This window comes from Pelophylax lessonae, assembly GCF_965119305.1.
Source record: "Pelophylax lessonae genome assembly, chromosome: 9".
NCBI classification, from domain to species: domain Eukaryota; kingdom Metazoa; phylum Chordata; class Amphibia; order Anura; family Ranidae; genus Pelophylax; species Pelophylax lessonae.
In genome coordinates, this window is record NC_138776.1 from 192,387,381 (window position 1) to 192,413,420 (window position 26,040).

Sequence of the window (26,040 nt, forward strand, 5' to 3'; positions counted from 1 at the left end):
TTTTGGACAAAATAGGAGGGTTATGGAGAATGGGTTTAAGTTTATGTTGCCTGTGGCCCCTCTGAAGCAAAATATGGTCAGAACCCCGAAGACTGTAATTGAGTTTGACTCAACTACATCATGTGCCACATCAGCGTTATGGTTCCCCCCAAGAGTCTTACAGATGCAGTTGCATCTGTAAGACTAGATGTCCAAATCAAGCCCTCCCCCCATAATCTGAAGTCAGAAGTCCCCCACCCTCCCTTACATCACAATGCACCCCCCTTACCTTGTCCTGCTGCTGGAATTAAGCTGAGGTGGAGCTGGGAAGTAGAACGTTCAGGGTCTGGAGGAGGACCCAATGAGGGCAGGAGTCAGCTGCTGGAGTCTGCTGAATGCTGAGATCAGGGGAGGCGAAGGCGAGGTGTGAGGTGGTGCTGCAGCTGCACAGAGAGGCACAGGATCTCTAGAAGAAGTTCTGTCGTCCTCTCTGCTGCTGACTGCTAAACTGGGGGGGGGGGGGGCAGAAACTAGCCTCTTTGCATGGAGAATTGAAGGATCTGTTGACTGAATCCTGTTCTCCTCTCTGCTGAGACCAGGGGGTGGGGGGAGTTGGAGGCAGAAATAAGCCTCTTTAGGCTGCACGGAGGAGTGCAGGATATGGGATATGGCAGAGTAATTCTGTCCTCCTCTCCGCTGAGGGGTGGGGGGGTGGGTTTGGGGGGATTGGGGCTGAGGCAAGCCTCTCTGCAGCTACATGGAGAAGCGCAGGAGCTGTAGGAGGAATCCTGTTCTCCTCTCTGCTGCCAACTGCTGAGACCAGGGGTGGGGGGGGGAGTTGGGGGCAGAGACAAGCCTCTTTGTGGCCGAACGGAGGAGCGCAGGATCTGGCGGAGAAGTTCTGTCCTCCTCTCTGCTGCCACCTGCTGAGACAAGGTAGGAGCGGAAATAAGATGGGTGCCACAGCTGCAGGAGAGGTGCAGGGGCCACATGAAATGGCTTAGAGCAGTGGTCCTCAACTCCGGTCCTCAGGGCCCACTAACAGGCCAGATTTTAAGTATTACCTTGGGGATATGAAGACTAGAGTAATGCAATCACTGAGCAGAAAATTATATCACCTGGGATGTATTTCAGTTATCTTGCAAACCTGGCCTATTAGTGGGACCTGATGACCAGGGTTGGGGACCAGGGGCCTAGAGGGCCTGATTCGGCCCACGGGCCTTGTGTTTGACACATGTGTCCTACAGTATACAGAATAGGCCAAATGCATTTTTTTTCCTAAAGACTGTTAAAAAATTGTAATTTGTTTGTTGTTTTTCAGCTCTCCTTTTCTCCCCAGACACACATTCCCCATGTTAATAATGAAAGTGGCTAACAAATGTTAAACTGGCAAATGTTAAGCAAAATATTCATTGGCAAATGTGCCAGTCAATGTTTTTTATAAATATACCCCTAAATTTTAGTTTTAGGTGTTGTTTTTTGTTGCTTATGTTTATAAATGTTTTGCAAAATAATAGAAATACAACAAAAATGTATAATATAGTACAGTATCTCTTAATACCCAAATATTTTTGGTTTAAGTCACATACTTGCTTGGTATTGGTTACTTTAACATTCACATTTTGTGCCCTAATAAAGCCTCTGTTTTTTTTTTTTTTTTTTTTGTGTTAAAGTGTGTGTAGCCAAAAATATTTTATTTTGTTTTAAGTTTGCATAGACTGTATTAGAATCCATTTTGGATGTTTGCTGCTACCCCGGGCTCAATTAGAAAGATTTACCCTCACTTCCTGTCCAGGTGACAATATGTCCCCAAAGAGAAAGAAAATCTGCAACAAGGATACAGACAAAAATAAAAATTCTGCAAGGGGTTCAAGCTTTCCTCCACTCCACTTAACAAAATCATTTTTTATTTCTGCATTTATTCTGAAATATGCTGATTTGATATAAACCTGCACATGATATGCATAGCCTGGGTATTCTCTAATGTATGTATTTGAACTCATTATTTATAATATTTAAAAAAAATACTATTTTCTTCAACAGTATTCAATTTCCAAAGTGGAGCAGTGATATCGGGAAACAAAATATATGTCGCTAATGGAAAAGACGGCAATTATAACACTGCCCAAGTCACTTGCCAAGGGGCACAAGGCACGCTGCCAACTCCACTGAATAGTGCTGAAAATGCTGCCATGCTTCAAGTTGTTAAGGCAAGGAACCGAAGATTTTTCCTTGGAATCAATGACCAAAAACAAGAAGCTGCTTTTGTATACCTCAATGGCAAACCAATTACTTACAAGAATTGGTTCACAAAGGAACCAAATGGAGGAAGAATTGAAAACTGCGCAGAAATAACTGAACAAGGATCATGGATTGATAGGAACTGTGACTATAAAAATAGCATAGTTTGTGAATTCTCATAATATTATTTGCAGCTTAAAACTGAATTTACCCAGTGAAAGATTGCTTTAAATGCATATAATTTGTTTGTGCTATGCATTCACTTAAGATGCCATTTCAGAGTAACAGTCCTAAAAATAATGGTGAAGGGGCTGGGTAACAGAATATACACTACTTCTGCCATTGGCATTGTTGTCAGCCTCTCAAAAGAGGGGCCCAAAAGGCAAGATGATTGATCGCAGCAAACTATGGGCTAATTGCAATGACATAATGGTGCTCAAAACATGCTGTTAGATTTGCTGTGTGCAAAACGTCTGGTAAAAAAAAGACGCACATTTCACCTATTGTGTAATTGTAAACTTCCTGAAAAATATTCTTAAAAAAAAAAAGTAATAGAGAAAAAGATAAAATTCTCATTTAGAAAACATAATTTTATCCAAATTCAAAATCATTTGTTCACATTTGCACTGATAGATTGAAGTCTAAATATGCCATAGCTTTGCTCTTACTAGCCCAGTACTATAATGCCTTTGGCATGATCACAACCCGTTAACTGGACATCTTTTGCTTATTTTTTTATGAGGAGGACACATTGCTCAAAACAAGCACAACTTTACTGTTACGCTCAATTTGCTTTCCATTGCAACATCTGCGACAGGGGGATGGAGTGTCACCATCTAAAGATGCAGAAAGCCTGTTTTAGCAGTAAGAGGGACAGGTGTAAGACTCACTGGAGACAGGTAGGTGTTGCCCAGGCAGAAGTCTAGCTTGTTATTGCCCTCTTCCCAGGATAAAGGTTGGCATGGTAGAGGCATGCATGTAGACGGAGACAAGGAGTGTATGTCTAGGCCTGTCTAGCCGAACAAACAAGCACTCAGATCAAGCCAATGCCACAGGAATAAGTTCAGTCTGTGCAAAAAACAGACTCTAATATCAAATAGCAAGAAGGCTGAATAGAAAAAAATAAACCTATGCGCTACCAATGAGGTGTAAAAATGTAGAAAATTGAATAAGGAATAGATGTGAAGGTACACCAGATATCCGCAGTTAATTCAGTAGTGTCACCACATACTAGACAGAATATAAGAGAGGGGAGAATCAGCGCTAGATATCTAAAATTGGTGGACCATAAATAGTAGAACAATGTATCCAATATATAAATAATATTTATCATTGGATACATTGTTCTACCATTTATGGTCCACTAATTTTAGATATCTAGCGCTGATTCTCCCCTCTCTTATACAGGAGGCTGGATACTTACTTTGTATCTGTGTGATGCTGAGACCCCCTCCTGTAAAGATATTCCAGTTGACAAATAAAAGAGAGAATAAACCCTAAAACATACTTTTCTGATGGTACTAAATCCTGTAAAGCTCACCATTTGGAGTCAAATCTCATATAAGGCATTGAGAATTGTAGACCCATCATAGAATGGACCATCCAGCCTCAGTACAGCATGAAGAAAAATGTGGAGAATGTGTGAACTTAGTGCCTACAAACTAAACAGCCTCCTTCCAAAGCTCTTTCACATAGGTAACTGCCTTTTCCTAAATTTTTAGGATTCTAAAGCATTTCTTGTATATTGTTTTAAGTTATTTACCTATGATCACAAGGTTTAATCCTGATCCAAGCTTTATTCTCCACTTGCTGTCTATGTGAAGGACGTCAGGCAGATCCGGAAGTTTGGGAAATTCCATCACTTGGAACATAAACAGTAAAAAAACAAATCTAGTACAGTTTGGTTTGGATCCTCTGGAGAAATTGAATCGCTGTCTATACCATGTGATGGAGTCATTACTTATCAATGTAATAAATGTCCGACAAAACAGGAAGTCAGGGGAAATATCTTAAGTGGAGGCACAGGCAGCATTCAATAGCTGATGGAGGGTATGACCCTTCGGCACACTGTCTAAAACTAAAAAAGATGTTTTGGCTGCAGATGGGCTTTAGGGTATAAAATTTATTTTCTGACAAGTGGCTCTTCTGGTCTTATCTACTTTAGAGTCTGTTTAAACCAAAATTGGTTTGTTTAGCCTTTTTAAAATGGTCATTTACTTTTTTTCTTCCGGTGAGTGTTTGGCTATAGCTATCAAAGCTGTGCAGTCATCAGAATCACCCATAGCTAGATTTTGAGCAATTAAAAAAAATCATCAGTACAATATAAGGCCCCTTTCACACAATTGGACCTATCAGGTCTGCCTGTCTGTTTTTCAGGCGGACCTGATTGGGCCACTCATTTTCCTCTATGAAGAGGCAGATGTCAGCGGACATGTGTCCGCTGACACCTGCTGGCATCCAATCCAACAAGATTCGCTTAAAACGGATGGATGGCAATACGTTCGCCATCCATCCAGCTGGTTGGATCGGATGGATACGGATGAAAATTGACAGCCCTCCCTATAGAGGAGAGCAGGACTCTGACAGGTCCATCTCTGTACAGTGAGCGGAGACGGACCTGTCATCCACCTTCTCAGCAGAGATCAACAGAGCGATCTCCCGCTAAGCTAGCGGAGTCCGTCCAAATGGATTTGCCCCATGTGAAATGGGTCTAACTGAAATAAGATGACTGTGCATCCCATAAGTTACAATATACTTAATACAAACATTAATTGTTGCTATTGAAAATGTGGGGTATACGTAAGGAACAGCCACTTCACAGGTCTCTCCAACTGTAAGAGATTGTGCTCGGCTTACTGTAATTTTAAACACAGTATAACAGAATATCAAAGTATAGGGTTTTTCCACAAAATGGAGAAGAAATGGGAAGTCACCTGCACAAGATAGGAAAATCAGAGGTTTTGACAGGAGACCTGGTCACACACACTTACATTGGCACCTCCAATTCTTTACCTGTGTTTCTGAATATGCTACATAATAAGAATTTAAAAGTCATAAAATCTTCCATTTCAGCTCACAGAAGTTATATTTAAAGTAGCAGTGATTGAATCTGATGAACTGTTGATTCACAATTTCTTGTTTTAATATTTTTATCGGTTTTATGAGAAAAGAGTTAGATTGAATGCATCCAAATCCTGAGACCACTAGACCTTTCCTATCAATTATGGTTTTATATCCTCCTAGATATCACATTTATCCTTTAACTACCTTTCCTGTCCAATTGTTCTCAAATATCACAGGTCAACATGAAGAGGTCCAAATGGGTATTTTGAATCTTTTCACCAATTCTCCTCTAATTACTTAACCACTTCCTCTTCTAGATCTCTGTTAGGCCCAAGAAAGGCAGAGTAGTGATGCCAAGGGCACTGCCTAGGAATATCTGTAGCCTATAATGAATAATGTTAATTGACAGAGTACAGTGTCCATAATAATACAGTCAGACAAGAATAGAAAAGCAAAGAGTGAAGCAAAAGAAAGACAACAAAATGAAAAGAGATGGATAAGGGGTACATGACAGATCTAGGAAGGTGAGACAATTGATCCACTGACTCCATGTCACGTCAAATGTAGCTTGCAGATAATTTTGTATGCTTGTTAATCTGCCATTTACCATAATCCAGTTCAATTTGTTCTTGACCGCCTCAAAAGGGAAGAAAATGCTGACAATTCCAAATTGCTAATTTAACTGATTTGAGAATCAGTCTGCTCACCAGTCACCACTAATATGTGAATATGTGTAGACATGTACATTTTGTGCCTGAAAGTTGTTTTATTTGTAATTGTCGAATAAAGTGTTTTCAATCAATGTACAGACCTATTTATTTGTTATTAAAAATGGCAGCTAGCGCAATGGAAGCAATCTGATAGGATTAAGTTGCTCAGTTTGGGAGGCTATGGGTTACACATTTTCTGCCTTCTGATTTTGATGACTCCTTTTTGTTGTCTTGGTAAGGCTTTACTCTGGTCAGCTTGCCCTACCGTGCGCTCTGGGTGCTGCACCACTTCTCAGGGACCCTTCTCCAGTTCTAGGGTCCTAGGACACTAGGATACCGTCACGCCACACCACTAAGATTAGGATGGACACAGGATAATGGATCCTTACCCGGAAAGGCACATCTTGTGTCGGTAGTATTTCCATACCCATCCTCCCAGACATGTGGCCACATCTATATAACCATTACCATTCTTCAATTATTTGTATATTGGCCAATCTAATATTTGTATACTCATGTACTCATTTCTTTTCTCTACACATATTAGTACTGGTGGGACTCGCCAAGTGCCATATGTTCACCAGATGGTCTTCTGAATTGGTACTGGCCCTTCTTATGCATTGTAATCCTATGTACATGCTCAAGAAAGTTTTTAGAGAAACAATTCCTCTCCTTGTCCCATTATCTTGTGTGGACAATTGTTAAGGAATTATTGGAAGGCCTCCTGAAGAAGCGTTAGGTCGCAAAACATGTAGAGCTTGGTAACTTTACACATCCAGTTTTCGGCACCAAACCTGGAGTGTTTACTGTGGGGTTGCTCTTCCCCCTTTCCCTATGGGATGGACACTCGTGTATTTTTAACAATGTTGTTTGATTTTAATATTGTGATATGTATTTTTGTATCTATTGTCAAGTATGGTATATTTCATAATAAAAATCTTTTGTAATTCATTTTATTCCTTGCCTATGAAGTTCATTCTGTTCTAATCATTTTTCTATATCCAGTTTTGGGATGTTGCACATAGTCCTATGACATGCACATTTATGGTACCCCCCCCCCCCCCCCGGGTAGTGTGCTTCTTTTAAAAAAATGTTTCTTATCTTCTCCAGTTCTGCTTCCCTCCCCTCTTCTTTTCCTGTTCTTCCTTTTCCTTTTTTATTTCTTGTTTACTCTTCAGTTTCCTTGTCCGTGTTACAGCATCTGACTTCTGAATTCCTTATAGTCAGACTACTTGACTAAAGTGTTACTAAACCTAGGAGCCTGCAGTCACTATATCTGGTCTCCCACAGTACACAGAACATGGAAATGCAATTATTTTAGTAAATATAAATTGCTAAATACCTTTTCTCACCAGTGGAATGTAACAGTTTTGTGAATTCTATTAGTGTCCGGCTGAGCACTGGTTAAAGGAGTTATAAAGTCAGAAGGTTTTTATCCTAATTCATTCTATTCATTGAGATAAAAACCCTTCTGTGTGCAGCTTCCCTCTCAACCCATCCTACACCCCTACTTTCCTGAGCCCCCTCTTGATCAAACGATGTCCACTGTCTCAGCTGACTGGGACTCCTCTGGACTGTCTCAGCTGACTGGGACTCCTCTCTTGAATGGCTAAGACACAGCAGCAGCGCCATTGGCTCCCACTGCTGTCAATCAAAGTCCGCTAGTCAATCAAGAGAAGGGGCAGGGCCGAACCGCAGCTCTGTGTCTGAATGGATACACAGAGCTGTGACTCGGCTTGCTGTGGGGGCACTCAAAGGGAGAGAGAGGCCAAGAGAGCTGAAGAGGGACCCGAGGAGAGGAGGATCTGGGCTGCTCTGTGCAAAACCAACTGCACAGAGTAGGTAAGTATAACATGTCTGTTATTTTTATTGAAAAAAAAAAAAAAAAACGAGACCTTAAAATCACTTTAAAAACTTTTTGGAGTTTTAATTTTCCTGTCTGTCCTATAAGGCTGAATGACCCCTGACATGCTGATTGGCCCTGTGACCTTCCCAAAGAAAAACTCTCAAGCTAAACACACACAACTGAACATGTGCAGAGTGCCTCCGAAGCTCTGTTTTATCAGCATATGGATTGAGGGCAGAAAAAAAGGGAAGGATCAAAGACAGGATCCAACAGCCTTTTTACATAATGCAGAGTGTAAACCCTTTAGGTTCCATAGTGAGTATGACAAGCATGCTTTACTGCATATACAGATTGATTTTACTGTTGTGGGCTTAGTAACACTTTACGTCTTCAGGGGCCATGGGTGTTTTGCCAGTTCTTGTGTTGCACCTACAGGATATTTTAGGTGCTCCTACATCCGCTCCTGTAATCTGGGTTTTTAATACTCTCTATATGTTAATATGTACAGTATCTCACAAAAGTGAGTACACCCCTCACATTTTTGTAAATATTTTATTCTATCTTTTCATGTGACAACACTGACAAAATGACACTTTGCTACAATGTAAAGTAGTGAGTGTACAGCTTGTATAACAGTGTCAATATGCTGTCCCCTCAAAATAACTCAACACACAGCCATTAATGTCTAAACCAATGGCAACAAAAGTGAGTACACCCCTAAGTGTATAAGTCCAAATTGGACCCAAAGTGTCAATATTTTGTGTGGCCACCATTATTTTCCAGTGCTGCCTTAACCCTCTTGGGCATGGAGTTCACCAGAGCTTCACAGGTTGAAGCTCTGTCTTCGATTACATAACAGAGCTGGTGGATGTTAAAGACCTTGTGCGCTTTCACCTTCTGTTTGAGGATGCCCCACAGATGCTCAATAGGATTTAGGTCTGGAGACATGCTTGGCCAGTCCATCACCTTTACCCTCAGCTTCTTTAGCAAGGCAGTGGTCGTTTTGGAGGTGTGTTTGGGGTCATTATCATGTTGGAATACTGCCCTGTGGCCCACTCTCCGAAGGGAGGGGATCATGCTTTGCTTCAGTATGTCACAGTACATGTTGGCATTCATGGTTCCCTCAATGAACTATAGCTCCCCAGTGCCGGCAGCACTCAGGCACCCCCAGACCATGACATTCCCACCACCATGCTTGACTGTAGACAAGACACACTTGTCTTTGTACTTCTCACCTGGTTGCCGCCACACACGTTGACACCATCTGAACCAAATAAGTTTATCTTGGTCTCATCAGATCACAGGACATGGTTCCAGTAATCCCTGTCCTTAGTCTGCTTGTCTTCAGAAAACTGTTTGCAGGCTTTATTGTGCATCATCTTTAGAAGAGGCTTCCTGCTGGGACGACAGCCATGCAGAGCAATTTGATGCAGAGTGCGGCGTGTGGTCTGATCCCTGACTGGCTGATTCCCCCACCCCTTCAACCTCTGCAGCAATGCTGGCAGCACTCATATGTCTATTTCACAAAGACAACCTCTGGATATGACGCTGAGCACGTGCACTCAACGTCTTTGGTAAACCATGGCAAGGCCTGTTCTGAGTGGAACCTGTCCTGTTAAACCGCTGTATGGTCTTGGCCACTGTGCTGCAGCTCAGCTTCAGGTTCTTGCCAATCTTCTTATAGCCTAGGCCATCTTTATGTAGAGCAACAATTATTTTTTTTTTTAGATCCTCAGCGAGTTCTTTGCCGTGAGGTGCCATGTTGAACTTCCAGTGACCAGTATGAGAGAGAGCAATAAGACCAAATTTAATACACCTGCTCCCTATTCCCACCTGAGACCTTGTAACACTAACGGGCCACAAGACACTTGGGAGGGAAAATGGCTATTTGGGTCCTATTTGGACATTTTCACTTAGGGGTGTACTCACTTTTGTTGCCAGCGGTTTAGACATTAATAGCTGTGTGTTGAGTTATTTGGAGGGGACAGCAAATTTACACTGTTATACAAGCTGTACACTCAATACTTTACATTGTAGCAAAGTGTCATTTCTTCAGTGTTGTCACATGAAAAGATAGAATAAAATATTTACACAAATGTGAGGGGCGTACTCACTTTTGTGAGATACTGTATTTGTTATCCTGGCTGCCATGTTGGTGGCATTGAGGGTGATTATCTGTTTATATTTGAATATTATGCATATTGCCTCACATGGCTTGCTTAGTATAATACTCTTAGGCTCCATGTACACGGGACGCTGGAAATGGCCGTTTAGGAGCAGTTGGGCGTTTTTTTCAGAAGCCCCTGAAGCCATCTACATTTTATCTTATCTGTCCATGTACACCAGGTCGTTTACAGTCATTTGCAGGCAGTTGCGTTCAGGGACTGTTTTTAGAACGCAATTATTTGCGTTCGAACGTGTGTTTCCCGGCGTTTCAAACGCACAAACGCGTCCGAACGCGTCTGAACGCGTCCGAACGCGTCTGAATGCGATGACCCGCGTTCAGCGTTCGCGTTTTTCCATTTTAAAGGGGAATAATTTTTTTGACCTCTAGGAACGCTTCTAAACGCAAACGCCCGCAAACGCTGCTAAACGCCCGCTAAACTCGGGTACAAACGCGACCGAACGGACGTTTCAAACGTCCTAAAAATTCCAGCATTCAAAGGGACTTTTAACAACGTCCCGTGTACATGGAGCCTTATTGTCTGGCGACTGATTAGGTTGTTTATTGGAACCTCGGATCCTGTACTCAAGCATGCTCTTGTTTGGTTTACTTTACATTTTTATTAAACACATTTCATAAGAAAAATGGCAGCAGGAAGCTTTTGTTACAACCAAGATTCAATTTTAGGACATTATTTACATTTCTTTTTTTTTGCATTTTGTTATAGTTGATCATTTCAATAAAATGTGTAAAAATGTTGTTGGTGTACATATGTATGACAAGGTTGCCACCAATCCAGTTTTGAATCCACTTTTTATGATCACAATCCAGTTTCCTAATTGCTTCTCTGGTTCAGTACTCTGCATAAAAACTGGACCTCTCAATGCCCACTGACAAATTACAGAATAAAACATGCACTTTGGCAAGCGAAAGCTGAGTACTTATAAATTACCTTAATTCCCAGACTTAGAAATCAAAATCAAAGTTAATTAAAATCAATCTCTGCTTTACCATGCCCATTAAAGTTAAGCTGCACTCATTTAACCATGACAATTGAGAAATGACCACTTTAGATACACCACTTTTTTGCAGCTGGGTGACATAACAGTCCTCCTTCCCCTGTACTATTTCCAGTTAGCAAAAGAGTATCAACCCTAATACACAAATCGCACCTCCGAGGAAAGATTAGTAATTATTTTCAGCCAGTTGTATTCTGTGTGCTCCTGTGAACACAGAAAAGCCAGTTCCTGACAATTTAGTACAATCAAAGCTTTGCCAAGATTGTGATTGATTAGTATTAGAAGGGACAGCAGCTGACTGGAAAGTCCACTCCATTGTCTCTCCTGCGGTAAGATGGCTTTAGATTGACAGCACTGTGCAATTGAGAAAAATACCTTATTGTCAGTTTTACCCATTTTTCCCCCAATCAGAAGGTTAATAAGCAGGGTCAAATTAAAAGCTACTATAAAGACAGATTTAGATAAGAATCAAAAGTAATTCACATATTTTTAATTAATACATGACCGGATAAAATTGAGATCTTTTATATTTGCTTTTACTAGGACCTTTAGGCTCCATTCATATTAGCGTTGCTGTGACTTTAAATCGCACCGATTAGAGCGTGTGCCATTGAAAAGAACGGGCTGCCAAACTTTGATGGCCAAAGCTGCATGAAAAATCACATGCGTGTGAATGGAGCCTAAGGGAAATGCCTTCTGTAACTAATTTCAGTTCTGACAGCAGTCCACTTTTAATGTTTGTTATTGCCTTTCTAGCACAAATTACAATATGTACTGTAAATTGTATTAACGTGTTACTAAACCCACAACAGTAAAATCAGTGTGTATATGCAGTAAAACATGCTTGTTATAGTCACTGTAAGACCTAAGGTGTTAATCCTCTGCATTGTGTATAAAGGCTGTTTGATCCTGTCTTCTCTGATCCTCCCCTTCTTTACCCACTTGCCGACCGCCCACTGCAGGCTGGCTCGGCTGCGCGAATTGCTGTACCTGTACGACGGTTCACAGGAGTGCTCCTGGGGGCTAGCGTTCTCCACCGGCAGCGCGCACCCGCCCCTACTAGGCAGCGGGGAGGCCGATCCACAGGACTGGCGGCCGCAATTAGGGCCAGGCACCCGCGATCGTTCCCCGCTTAGAGAAAAAAACGTCAGCTGTTGTAAACACAGCAGATCGTTGTTCTTTCTGAAATGATCACAGAGCATCCGTGATCCTCCTATACAGGTATCTGTGTTCATTTCACAAGTCCCTCCCCTACACAGTTATAAAACACCCCCTAGGCTCACATTAAACCTTTTGATCACCCCTAGGTTAACCCCTTCCCTGCCATTAACATTAGTACAGTAACAGTGCATATTTTTAGGGGTCCAATCTGTCCGCCGCAATGTCGCATTCCCGCTAAAAATTGCAGATCGCCGCCATTACTAGTAAAAAAATAAAAAAAAAATTACATAAATCTTTCCCCTAGTTTGTAGACGTGATAACTTTTGGGAAAACCAAACAAAACATACTTATTGGGATTTTTTTAACAAAAATATCTAGCAGAATACAAATTGGCCTAAAAGGATAAAAAAAAAAAACAGATTTTTAACATTTTTTGGGGGGGATATTATATAGCAGAATGTGAAAAATATATATTTTTTCCCCGAATTGTCACTTTTTTTTTGTCTATAGCGCAAGAAATAAAAATCTCACAGGAGATCAAATATCACAAGATTAGAGAGAGTTTTTTTTTTTTTTTTTGTTCTTGGGAGAGTACATGTGATCAGCACAGGGCCAATCAGCACTGTCCAGACAGAGGATCAGAGGAGAATGAAAACTCCTCCTACAAGCTTTACAGGGAACTGATAGAAGTCACAAAGCTGCTATATACTGCTGATGAGAAAAGGCATTTAGCAGTTTAATATTTACTAAAATAATTGCATTTCCATGTTCTGTGTACTGTGGGAGACCAGATATAGTGAATGCAGGGTCCTGGGTTTAGTAACACTTTAAATGAACAACAATGTAAAAAAAGTGGTTGAAAAAAGTGAAAATTCCAAACACTCGCCCAGCGCTTACTGTTGTGAGGGATATAACATACAGTTGGGTATTAAAATCATGCATAAATATAATAAAATTTCCTGATTGCAGCTACTGTAATATTAAAACAGTCTAAAAAGGTAATTTAATCAATACTAAAATTGAAAGATGTTCAGCATGCTGAGTGTAATCAATGCTGAACATCTTTCAATTTTAGTATTTATTACATTACCTTTTTAAATGAACAACAGTTATAGAAATATTGTAGGTTCTTTACACTTTTTAACGAGGGTCAGGTTTTCTATGCTGCCTTGTATGTAGCATTTTATAATTTATTTAACTTCAATGGACGTTTACTTAACTGAACAAGTGTTTTTAAGTGGTCTTCTGGAATTAATGATGCAATTGCTGTACTAAGTTTAAATCAAACAGACTTTATCCTGAAGAGGATATAAATAGATTGGAAAACACTTCAAATGTTAAGTGAAAAATATTTAGACCAAAAAGAAAGAAACACAAAAAAGGCATCCAATGTGCAGTGGTATGGACAATGGCAAAAGCTTCCAAATTGTGCTTTTTTAACTACACAAAGTTTTGAACGTCTGTTTATTGCCCATTGATCCATGCCACCTAACTGTGACAAGCTTATCAAAGTGGTACTAAACCCACAACAGTAAAATCACTCTGCGTATGCAGTAAAGCATGTTTGTCATACTCTCTGTAGAGCCTAAGGGGTTCATCCTCTGCATTGTGTAAAAAGGTTCTGTCTTCTCTGATCCTCTCCTTCTTTTACTGTCCCCAATCCATCTACTGATAGTAGGGAGCCTTGGGGGATACTCTGCACATGCTCCGTTTGGTATGTATTGCTAGAGAGTTTTTATTTTTATGGGAAGGGTCACAAGGCCAATCAGCACTGTCCAGACAGAATATCAGGGGTCATGCAGCCTCATAGGACAGTCAGAGGAGAATGAAAACTCCTTCAACAAGCTTTAATCAATGCTCGACTGGACACTGATAGAAGTCACAAGACTGCTATATACTGCTGATGAGACAAGGTATTTAGCAGTTTATATTTACTAAAATAATTGCATCTCCATGTTCTGTGTACTGTGGGAGACCAGATATAGCGAATGCAGGCTCCTGGGTTTAGTAACACTTTACGTAAGGAGGGAAAATCTGTGAGTGCACTTTTACCTTATTGCATTAGAAGTGCACCTGATGTGTTCTTGGTGAAAAGAATGCATCAAAAATCTTAGGACATTGCATCACTTGCTGTAAGTGATAAAACAAAGTGTTTGTTTCAAAAGCCACTCCCAACCAAAAAGGAAGAAAAAAATTAGACAAACACTGGCTTTTTTTCTAGCTTGTTGACTTTTTGGGAAACAACAATAGTCAAAATTATATCAAAGGCCTTCATTTAATAGAAGATTGTAAATACTTGGTATAAATACTGTATTTGTTTATTTGATTTCAAATATCTTTTTCAGTTAAAGTCCATCTCAAACTACCATGCTCTTCCCCACCTCTCATGGAGGCCCTTCAGGAAATATTTTGTTTTTCTATATGTACATTTTCTAGGTGTTGCCAGGATGGTCACATAATACTGATGGGTCCTCTTTCTCTTTACCTCTTCTCCGGCTTGGTGGTCCTTGTTGATGCAGAGAGTGGTGCTAATGTTGTGATATCAGCACCATTCTCCGCATCATCGCATGGAGTGCAGGGTGCTGTGGTGACATCCCTTCTGGAGGTGATCCCATGATGCCCTGCACTCACGTTAGGACTTCAGTCTTCCAGGGTTGAGTAATGTTAGGCAAATCTGGTGGTATACTGTGGTTTACCACCTGCTCCAAGGCAATTACTAAATGTAGGGAGCGATGGGTTTCCCTTGTGCCAGAGTTACAAAGTGAGGATTGGGACGGAATGTGGGATCAGCCCTTTAAAAGCTTGGTGTCACCTAGGGACCGACTTATACAATACAAGATTTTACATCAGGTATATTATACGCCTGCCAGGGTTGTTTGAGGTCTGCGGAGTGCTGGAGGTGCCAGCATGCTCCGGCGGACTTCGTGCATGTTTTTTTACCACTGTGTGCTAATACAAAGGCTCTGGCAGGGGTTGATCGGGACTCTTGAAGAGGTCACTCCTTTGAGGGTGCCGCTGACCCTGAATGTGTGATTGGGTTTGGTGGAAGATGGCACCCCTGAGAGCACAGCGAATCTTGTTGTCAGTTACTCTGTTCTATGCACGTAAGGCTATTCTGCTGCATTCGAGGAAGGCCGAGGCACCATTGATAGAGTACTGGAAATCTCTTGTGAACAAGATGTTACCCTTCTACAAAGCTTCCTATCTGAATAGAGGATGTGTCAAGTAGTTTAAAAGTATGGCAGGGTTGGACTAAGAGCTCATCCACCTTTCTTTGAGGTGGCTGTGGCCCGCCACTGGGGGGGGGGGGGGGTTGATGGCCCTCCTCAGGGGTGACTTGTGGCCTCTACTATCTGTCATAATGTTTATTGTAATTTATATACTTTACTATACCTAAAGTAGACGATGAGTGGGAGTACAGGGGTGGGGGCGGCTTCATGATCCTTGATTGGACACCGTGTGGAGAGACACCGCCAAGCTACCTGTCTCCTGAAAATCCTCCTTCGCGCTTTTTTTTTATGGACATTGTCACACTTAAACATTGCACTGAGGTTGGGGGGGAAGGGTGGGGGGGGTTCAAATTGTTGTGTTTTCTTGTTTTTTTGTGTTTTCTTTTGTACTTATGTCTTTGCGAAATTAATAAAAATAATTTAAAAAAAAAGAGTATACAGTGTGGGACAACTCTGGATTGAATGTGAATATTGCAGCCAGAGCTTCTTTAAAAAAAAAAAGGCTGCGGGGGATATTTGTAAAAAATTAGCCAAGAGCTGGGTTTTAAAATGGAACTGTCACAAGCTTCCATTGGAAGATCAGGACGTGTCAGCATTACCAAGGGAGGGGCAAGTGCTTGGAAATTATTGAGGGAACTCCCAGATGTTTTCTTACTTCCCTCCATGCTATCATAGTGTCTCGAAAGAGAACATGTCGTTGAAGGTGCACGGGTAAAGCTGTAAAGGTGCTGTGTAGCACTCCAGGTAGGCACAATGGGTGGGCTAGTTGAGTTTCAATGTGGTAGTTGGAGTAGGTTGAGGATTCAGTGATCCAATCCAGACCATAACGTAGGAGGCAAGACAAATTATACAACCTAATATTGGGCAAGCCAGCTCCCCCCTCGCTCTTCGGAAGGTGCAGTTTGGCAATGGATATCCTGGGTCTCCTCTTATTCCAGAGGAAAGCCGTAACGGCCTTATTCAGAGTGTTAATATCTTTATGTTTGAGGAGGAAAGGCAGGATTTGGAGGGGGTAAAGCAGACGTGGAAAGCTGATTATTTTGACCAGGTGGCACCTTCCGAAAAACGAGAGCGGTAGAGTCATCCACAATTCCAGTTCTTTAATAATTTTTTTCTAAAAGTGGGACATAGTTCAGTTGGTAAAGTGTAGAGGTATGTCTGCCAATCTTCGTGCCCAGGTAGGTGATGTGATGGTGGTTTAGAGGGAAAGGGAGGGAATGGTCCCAGTGGTCTATGACCGGTTGCGTTAGCGGGAGGACTTCACTTTTGTCGAAATTAATTTTGAGCCCTGAAATAAATCTGAATTCCTTTAACAGTGAACACAGCGCTGGAAGGTCAGTACTAGGTTGGGATGTGAAAATAAGCAGGTCATCAGCAAAAAGGGCAGTTTTGAGCTCTGTTTGACCCAGTAGGATACCGTGAATTGTAATCGAAGTTAACAAGTGTCTGGAAAGGGGCTCTATGGCCATATTAAACAATAGGGGAGATAGGGGACAGCCCTGACGTGTGCCCTTGTATAACGGAATCGGGTTTGATATGCCTATAGATGTGAAGATACGTGCTGAGGGGGAGGCATAAAGAGCTTTCAAGAAGTCGGTTATCTTACCAGAGAATCCTAACTTCACCAGGGTCAGGAAGAGCCAGTCCAAATTAACGTTGTCAAAGGCCTTCTCGGCGTCTAAGGTCACTATGGCCGAGTTACCAGTAGGGTTAGCCTTAGCATGTTCTAGGACCGCCAGGACCTTGCGTATATTTGCAGTGGCTGACCTGCCCCTGACGAAGCCTGCTTGAGAAGGATGAAAAAGTGTGGGGAGAACCTGTGCTATTCTGGAAGCTATTATTTTAGATAGGATTTTAGATGTTTAAAAGGGATATTGGCCGGTATGAGCCTGGTTGAGTGGGGTCCTTGCCTTTCTTGGATAATAGTTTTATGTATGCCTGAGAGCCTGTGGGAAGATAAGTGCCATTTTGCCACATATTGTTATAGAGTTCAGTGAGAGTGGGCAAGAGGGTATCTTTAAAAGTTGTAAAAAATTCAGTCGAATAGCCGTCTGGACCCGGCACTTTTTGGGACGCCATATGAGTTATGGTGTGGGCTATGTCTTCTGAGCTTATTGGGGCATTGATTTACAGCAGTTGGGCTTCTGTAAGTGAGGGGAGAGGAACATTTTTGGCGGCCTCAAGGTTTACCAGGTCTTTGCTATATAAGGTGCTGTAGTAGATTTCCAGAATGTTGCTAATGTCGGTTGGTGAATGTGTTAGCTTTCATGACTCTTTCCTGAGTGTCAATATATGCGTGGGTTTGTAGGGGCCTCTGATCAGTCTGGAAAGTAATTTTCCAGGTTTATTGCAGAAACGGTAAAAGGATGCCATAAATCGGGAACGTTTAGATTCCTCAATTTTTTTCTGCCCAGTGGTCAAAGTGCTTTTCCGCCTCGTGCCACCCGTCCTTGAGCTCTGGGGAGGGTGAAGTGGTGAGAAGGGATTGGGCTCGGTGCAGTTTTTCGTTCGCCTCTAGGTAATGATGGCGGAAGGGGGTGTCGGGACATACACATTTGAGACCCGTACAGTGCGGGTAGGAAGTCTGATCAATAAAGACAGTCGTCTGCTGGCGTCATCCCGGCTAGTGTCCAGGGGATCTTTTTATTTAACAAGATGACTACTCCAGCCTTGCGACCTGTGGCAGGGGAGCATATCGCCTCCCCAACCCAAAGCTTCTTCAAGAATCGCATGTCTCCCTCCCCCAGGTGAGTCTCCTGGAGGAGAGCGACATCCGCCCCCAAGCGATTGAGATGGCGCAATATCATCATACGTTTATTAGGTGATCTAAGGCCCTTCACGTTCCATGATATAACTTTCAGGGTGGCCATGGATAGAGGATGGTAGGGTTATGTAACGCAAAGAATGTACCGGTCGCAGGGATTCTCATGGACGGGGGGACATAATGTGGCAAGTGCTGTAGGTGTAAGACAGGAGGTGGAGAGGTAAGGGATAGGAGCCCTTGCCGGGGCATAGTGTAGCCCCAGAAGAGGAGTTCGGTGGAAAGGTGTGCTTCAGGTTGTACTGAGAGGGGGAAACTAATTTTGAGACTTCCCTTTTTTCTCAGGGAGAAGGGAGTGTGCAAGCGTAGCCTCACACCTATATGCCTGTGCATCAGAACATGAGTACACTCCGGGGAGCGATGATTCCATGTACTGGGTGCTCAGTACACGGGACCAGGAGATAACTACTAACATCCCTCTGAGAACTTGAGACTAGTAACAAAAATTAAGCAAATACATAGCAAGCAAATGAGCCAACTCGTAAAAAGGACACATTACACCAGGTGTAAGGGTAGATGTGATACCTGGGTAGAAGAGTTATAACAGGCAATAAAGTTCCAACCAGATACCTGTGAACAGTCTGGTCTTACAGGAGGCATGGGGCTAGTAGTATAACAGTACCTGAGGAAGGTCGTCCACTTGGAACTTGGCCATCAGAGTTCACATGATGGATCTGCGGGCGGAGGAATGACTGTATTTGCCCTTTTTGGGGGGTTCCTTATCAGGTGTCAATTGGGCCTTGTGAACAAGAGACTCTTGTCTGGCTTGGGAGGAGAATTCTTCCATCGGCGTGGATAATGACGAGAGATAGTGCTCCACGTCTGATGGCGTATGGAAAGACAGGCGTTCACCCCCAGGTGTAGTAACATGAATGATAGCAGGGTACGCTAAGGTAAAACGCATTTGCTGTTGAAAAAGAGAGGAGCATACTTGAGCAAATGCCTTACGTCGCCTGGACACTTCTGCGGAGTAGTCTGCAAAGAGTAGAATAGAGCAGCCTTTGATGTATATGGGTCTTTGTTTCCTGAATGACAACAAAATGGCGTTCTTGTCCACATAGTTTAAATAACGGGCAACGATGGGTCGCGGGTTTTTCCGGGACTCGTTTGGGGCCCCCACCCGGTGTGCCCTCTCCACAATACAGGGGGATGGCAAGCCCAGGGCTCTAGGAATAGTGTCTGAACATAGAGTAAGGAGCTCTGCCCCCTGAACCGCTTCAGGTGTCGCAATGATCCGGAGGTTATTCCTCCTGGAGCGGTTCTCCAGGTCCTCAATTTTGTCCTGCAATGCCTGAAGCGCCTTGTCTTGGTTGTTAATATCCCTGCTGTTAAGCAGGGTCTCTTCCTCCAGGGAGGCGATCCTCTGCTCAGCCTCCTGGATTTGGTGTCTGTGGGAGCTCAGTTCCTTTTGCAGCTGTGACAGGCTTTGTGTAATGGCTGTTTCAATAGCTGCCTTGATTGTGGGGGACAGAATATGTGCCACAGCCTCTGCCATTTTTATATATGCCGGGTCAGCCTGGGTATTATCTGCGGCTGGGGTGAGCAGCGGGAGACCCGAGGGTTGTGGAGCAGTTTGAGAGAGAAAGAGAGGGAGTACTCACCTCCCCCTCCCGCGGTCTTCTAGCCGCCACAGCCATATTGGAAGCTTTGTGAGGAGCGGTGTCTGTGTCAGGCCCATCCATGCCGATAGAAGATGGCGGGCGCTGGCGCTACACAAATCGGTCCATCCGGAGCCCCCGGTGTGCGGGATGAGAGGTGCGGAGGTAGGTGCTCTCCAGGCGGCGATGATTCCATGTACTGGGTGCTCAGTACACTGGACCAGGAGATAACTACTAACATCCCTCTGAGAACTTGGGACTAGTAACAAAAATTAGGCAAATACATAGCAAGCAAATGAGCCAACTCGTAAAAATGACACATTACACCAGGTGTAAGGGTAGATGTGATACCTGGGTAGAAGAGTTATAACAGGCAATAAAGTTCCAACCAGATACCTGTGAACAGTCTGGTCTTACAGGAGGCATGGGGCTAGTAGTATAACAGTACCTGAGGAAGGTCGTCCACTTGGAACTTGGCCATCAGAGTTCACATGATGGATCTGCGGGCGGAGGAATGACCGTATTTGCCCTTTTTGGGGGGTTCCTTATCAGGTGTCAATTGGGCCTTGTGAACAAGAGACTCTTGTCTGGCTTGGGAGGAGGATTCTTCCATCGGCGTGGATAATGACGAGAGATAGTGCTCCGCGTCTGATGGCGTATGGAAAGACAGGCGTTCACCCCCAGGTGTAGTAACATGAATGATAGCAGGGTACGCTAAGGTAAAACGCATTTGCTGTTGAAAAAGAGAGGAGCATACTTGAACAAGCGCCTTACGTTGCCTGGAGACTTCCGCGGAGTAGTCTGCAAAGAGTAGAATAGAGCAGCCTTTGATGTGTATGGGTCTTTGTTTCCTGAATGACAACAAAATGGCGTTCTTGTCCACATAGTTTAAATAACGGGCAACGATGGGTCGCGGGTTTTTCCGGGACTCGTTTGGGGCCCCCACCCGGTGTGCCCTCTCCACAATACAGGGGGATGGCAAGCCCAGGGCTCTAGGAATAGTGTCTGAACATAGAGTAAGGAGCTCTGCCCCCTGAACCGCTTCAGGTGTCGCAATGATCCGGAGGTTATTCCTCCTGGAGCGGTTCTCCAGGTCCTCAATTTTGTCCTGCAATGCCTGAAGCGCCTTGTCTTGGTTGTTAATATCCCTGCTGTTAAGCAGGGTCTCTTCCTCCAGGGAGGCGATCCTCTGCTCAGCCTCCTGGATTTGGTGTCTGTGGGAGCTCAGTTCCTTTTGCAGCTGTGACAGGCTTTGTGTAATGGCTGTTTCAATAGCTGCCTTGATTGTGGGGGACAGAATATGTGCCACAGCCTCTGCCATTTTTATATATGCCGGGTCAGCCTGGGTATTATCTGCGGCTGGGGTGAGCAGCGGGAGACCCGAGGGTTGTGGAGCAGTTTGAGAGAGAAAGAGAGGGAGTACTCACCTCCCCCTCCCGCGGTCTTCTAGCCGCCACAGCCATATTGGAAGCTTTGTGAGGAGCGGTGTCTGTGTCAGGCCCATCCATGCCGATAGAAGATGGCGGGCGCTGGCGCTACACAAATCGGTCCATCCGGAGCCCCCGGTGTGCGGGATGAGAGGTGCGGAGGTAGGTGCTCTCCAGGCGGCGATGATTCCATGTACTGGGTGCTCAGTACACGGGACCAGGAGATAACTACTAACATCCCTCTGAGAACTTGGGACTAGTAACAAAAATTAAGCGAATACATAGCAAGCAAATGAGCCAACTCGTAAAAATGACACATTACACCAGGTGTAAGGGTAGATGTGATACCTGGGTAGAAGAGTTATAACAGGCAATAAAGTTCCAACCAGATACCTGTGAACAGTCTGGTCTTACAGGAGGCATGGGGCTAGTAGTATAACAGTACCTGAGGAAGGTCGTCCACTTGGAACTTGGCCATCAGAGTTCACATGATGGATCTGCGGGCGGAGGAATGACCGTATTTGCCCTTTTTGGGGGGTTCCTTATCAGGTGTCAATTGGGCCTTGTGAACAAGAGACTCTTGTCTGGCTTGGGAGGAGGATTCTTCCATCGGCGTGGATAATGACGAGAGATAGTGCTCCGCGTCTGATGGCGTATGGAAAGACAGGCGTTCACCCCCAGGTGTAGTAACATGAATGATAGCAGGGTACGCTAAGGTAAAACGCATTTGCTGTTGAAAAAGAGAGGAGCATACTTGAACAAGCGCCTTACGTTGCCTGGAGACTTCCGCGGAGTAGTCTGCAAAGAGTAGAATAGAGCAGCCTTTGATGTGTATGGGTCTTTGTTTCCTGAATGACAACAAAATGGCGTTCTTGTCCACATAGTTTAAATAACGGGCAACGATGGGTCGCGGGTTTTTCCGGGACTCATTTGGGGCCCCCACCCGGTGTGCCCTCTCCACAATACAGGGGGATGGCAAGCCCAGGGCTCTAGGAATAGTGTCTGAACATAGAGTAAGGAGCTCTGCCCCCTGAACCGCTTCAGGTGTCGCAATGATCCGGAGGTTATTCCTCCTGGAGCGGTTCTCCAGGTCCTCAATTTTGTCCTGCAATGCCTGAAGCGCCTTGTCTTGGTTGTTAATATACCTGCTGTTAAGCAGGGTCTCTTCCTCCAGGGAGGCGATCCTCTGCTCAGCCTCCTGGATTTGGTGTCTGTGGGAGCTCAGTTCCTTTTGCAGCTGTGACAGGCTTTGTGTAATGGCTGTTTCAATAGCTGCCTTGATTGTGGGGGACAGAATATGTGCCACAGCCTCTGCCATTTTTATATATGCCGGGTCAGCCTGGGTATTATCTGCGGCTGGGGTGAGCAGCGGGAGACCCGAGGGTTGTGGAGCAGTTTGAGAGAGAAAGAGAGGGAGTACTCACCTCCCCCTCCCGCGGTCTTCTAGCCGCCACGGCCATATTGGAAGCTTTGTGAGGAGCGGTGTCTGTGTCAGGCCCATCCATGCCGATAGAAGATGGCGGGCGCTGGCGCTACACAAATCGGTCCATCTGGAGCCCCCGGTGTGCGGGATGAGAGGTGCGGAGGTAGGTGCTCTCCAGGCGGCCTCAGTCCCTGTATTTTTAGGCAGATCGGCGGCGGGTGTAGCGAGGCTGCAGAGGCTCACTCCTCCTGCATGAGCGCCGGAACCGGAAGTCTCAAAAATGTTTCTTTTGTTAATGTTGTCTGTGTCCTCTGATATACTCTCATGCCCTATTCTTCCTGATACCTGCCTTATAGACATGGATTTAGGATAAATAGTATGTCTTCTGTTTAAAAGGACTGATACGCATCTGGATTTTAAAAAAAGCATGTTTTTTCAAGACTTCAAATATGTTCCTTTATAGTCCACTAATAAGCACATTGGTTTGAATAAAATATCATTGTCTCTTTAATAAGGGCTGGGGAGTGGTCTATACATCCCCAAAGTTATACTTTTAAAAAAGAAGTATGCACTTATAAGAACATAAACATTTTCTGCTCACCTAGGTGGAGGCAGCATTGATTCAATACTACATTTGTCCCCTGCTAGCTTTGCACTGAGAACTGAGTGATCAAATGTCGCTGATCACTCAATTCTCCCCCTCCACTCTGAGCAGAGAGCCATAACTGTCAGTCAGCAGCTCTCTATTCTCACCTGCAGAGCTCGCTGAGTCGCTGAGAGGTTGAACCTGGACTGGCAGAGTGACGTCAGCCGACAATGGATTGTAGCCCACTGTTGGCTGAAAATGGGTCACAGGAATGCAGAACAAACTGCACTCCTGTGACCTGCAGTAGAAGTATAGCTTTGGCTATATTTCTCCTTTAATGTATGGGGATTTATTTTTTTATAAAGATTATACTTATATATTTATCAGGGCCATGCAGAGAGCTTTGGAGAGGCAGGTGCTCAAAGTATAAAAGGGGCACTTGGAACAGGGTTTTAAATAGGGCTGTGCTCAAAATATCAATACAGCAATGTATCGATTCATGAAGCATTCCTTCCTGATACAGGCATCGATACGGATGATTCTGTATTGATAGGGCAGAAAAATGTAGGAGCCAGAAACACTGAACATGCTGGGATATTTACAATTATGTGTTGGGGGCTAGTTGCACCCCTAGCACATGTGACTTAGGCAGCCAGAAAATGTCATGTCCTTGTTCATACATGTATAAATAAGAACATGACATTTTATTATGACAGAACACAACTAGGTATTAAAAAAGATATTGCAACAATTTACACACGCTAATGCACAGACCGATCGTGTTAAAGTGGCCTAAGGCTGCTTTCATATGGATGAACTGCGGTTTATCTGCAGGCTGGTACTGCTGGCTTTTTCTGCTAGTGGGTACTGCTGGCTGGTACTTCTAGTGGGTACTGCTGGCAGGTACTGATAGTGGGTACTGCTGGCTGGTACTGCTGGCTGGTATTGCTGGCGGATACTGCTGGCTGGTACTGATGGTGGGTGCTGCTGACTGGTACTGCTGGCTGGCACTGCTGGCGGGTACTCCTGGCTGGTACTGTTGGTGGGTACTGCTCTGCTGGTGGGTACTTCTGGCAGGTACTACTGGCGGAAAATGCTGGATCCTCTGAGACACATCAACTCTGGAGTATGAGGAGCGGCGCTGGAGGATGCATGCAGAGCCGATGCTTCCTGTATCTCTCCTCTCACAAGCGGAGTGCATTTGATATCACTCTGCCTGTGACAGGACAGAGCCAGAACTATACAGGAAGCATCGGCTCCGTTCTGACCCGGGGATACGCTGACAGCCGGGCAGCCGGGACATCGTGCGGCACTTGCAGGTGTCAGGGAGCCACAGCCTAAATGCGGGAGACTCCTGAACCTCGCGGGAGACTTGAGATGTCTGCCTTGACACAAGGGTACTTTGGGCATTAAGGGGCAAAGGGGCAGGTGCTCAAGCACCCTCCACCCCCCTCCCCTCTGCACGTGCCTGCATTTTATAGTCTTCTCATTTGGGATCTCTTATAGCCTCACAACCTGGTTATTTTTGTCATTGACATTGCTCCCATACACTTACTTTTACTAGACACAATAAGGACCCAGGGATTGGGTAACAACCATAGAAGATGTCTATTGGTAATATTGTATCAATCAGCCCAGTGGACTAACTATATGTAACACTACTCCCTGGGTAGCTGGTGGTGACGGGTTCCCCTGGGTTACCCATAGTAACACTACAATAGTTCATCGACTTCAAAGTGCCTGGCTCAGTCAAGAAACAGTCTAGGGTTTTGGTTTTTGTGGTTTTATTGAGAACTTGGATAGGAGAAGGGAATGAGTGGGATACTCCAACTTGAATAAACGATGCACAATTTGCTGGGATATTTAACTGTACTTGAGTGCGGCAAGGCTGCTGCTTCACCTTGTCAATAGCGATGAAGTAGTAATAAATGAACCGCTTTAGATAAGCTGTACTGTACTGCAGAACACTCTTCGGGGCCCTTTCTGGCACCCCCTTTATTCCAACTCTTCAGGGCTTTCTACGTGGGCCAGACTCTTTGGCAGGTCCCTCAGTACTCACGGACACTGTTTTTCCCAAAAGACTCTGCCAGCAGCTCCACCGTCAGTTACACCAGATCCTCTGCAGCTCAGCTCCACACCTGGTTCACTAGGTCGACCACCTAAGACCACCTTCTTCACACACTGCAGGAGAAGAGACAGCCGTCCACCTCCTCCTGGGACTCTGCTTCCCGCCAAAGATGCCCTGTCACATGCCCCCTCCGCTTATATGAGCAATCCCAGGATGCATTGCAAGAATGCCCTCCCACTGGGACTCCCATAAAAGCTAATGTGTCACTGGCTGGGTTTCCTCCACTGTCCAACAAGTCCCCTCATTGGATACAGTGGGGACACTCCCTCAGACCCAGTGAATCACACGTGGAAACATGTGACAGGCAACCAAATAGATCAGGCTCCCCTGATAAGCAGAAGGAGCATATATGCATTTACCTAGCACCTACCTAACTAGGAGGGTGCTACATATACTGGGCACTTTGTATATTGATCATTTATTTACTTGCTGTGAGATCCTCAGCTTAGGTGATCAACTAGCATCAATATATATATATATATATATATATGTATTATGTATTATGTATATATAGTTTTGTACATGAACACCATAGTACTAATCCAATCCACTGTAGACATACATAGGAGCCCTATACAACAATCTTTCCAATCCAGTGCATTGCATACATTCGCCTATTTCATTTGCATGGATATTGCTTTCTT

General features: G+C 44.1%; 1 protein-coding gene across 1 annotated transcript in view; it reads left to right on the forward strand.

The window, feature by feature from the left end:
- Positions 1-2,719, forward strand: part of LOC309564291 (uncharacterized protein) — a 117,944-nt gene extending 115,225 nt beyond the window's left edge. Inside the window, exon 14 of the mRNA XM_082268917.1 lies at positions 2,023-2,719. Coding sequence (XP_082125043.1) covers positions 2,023-2,402 — 380 coding nt within the window. The 3' untranslated portion in view covers positions 2,403-2,719. The remainder of the gene's footprint in view (positions 1-2,022) is intronic.
- The last annotated feature ends 23,321 nt before the right edge of the window (positions 2,720-26,040 follow it).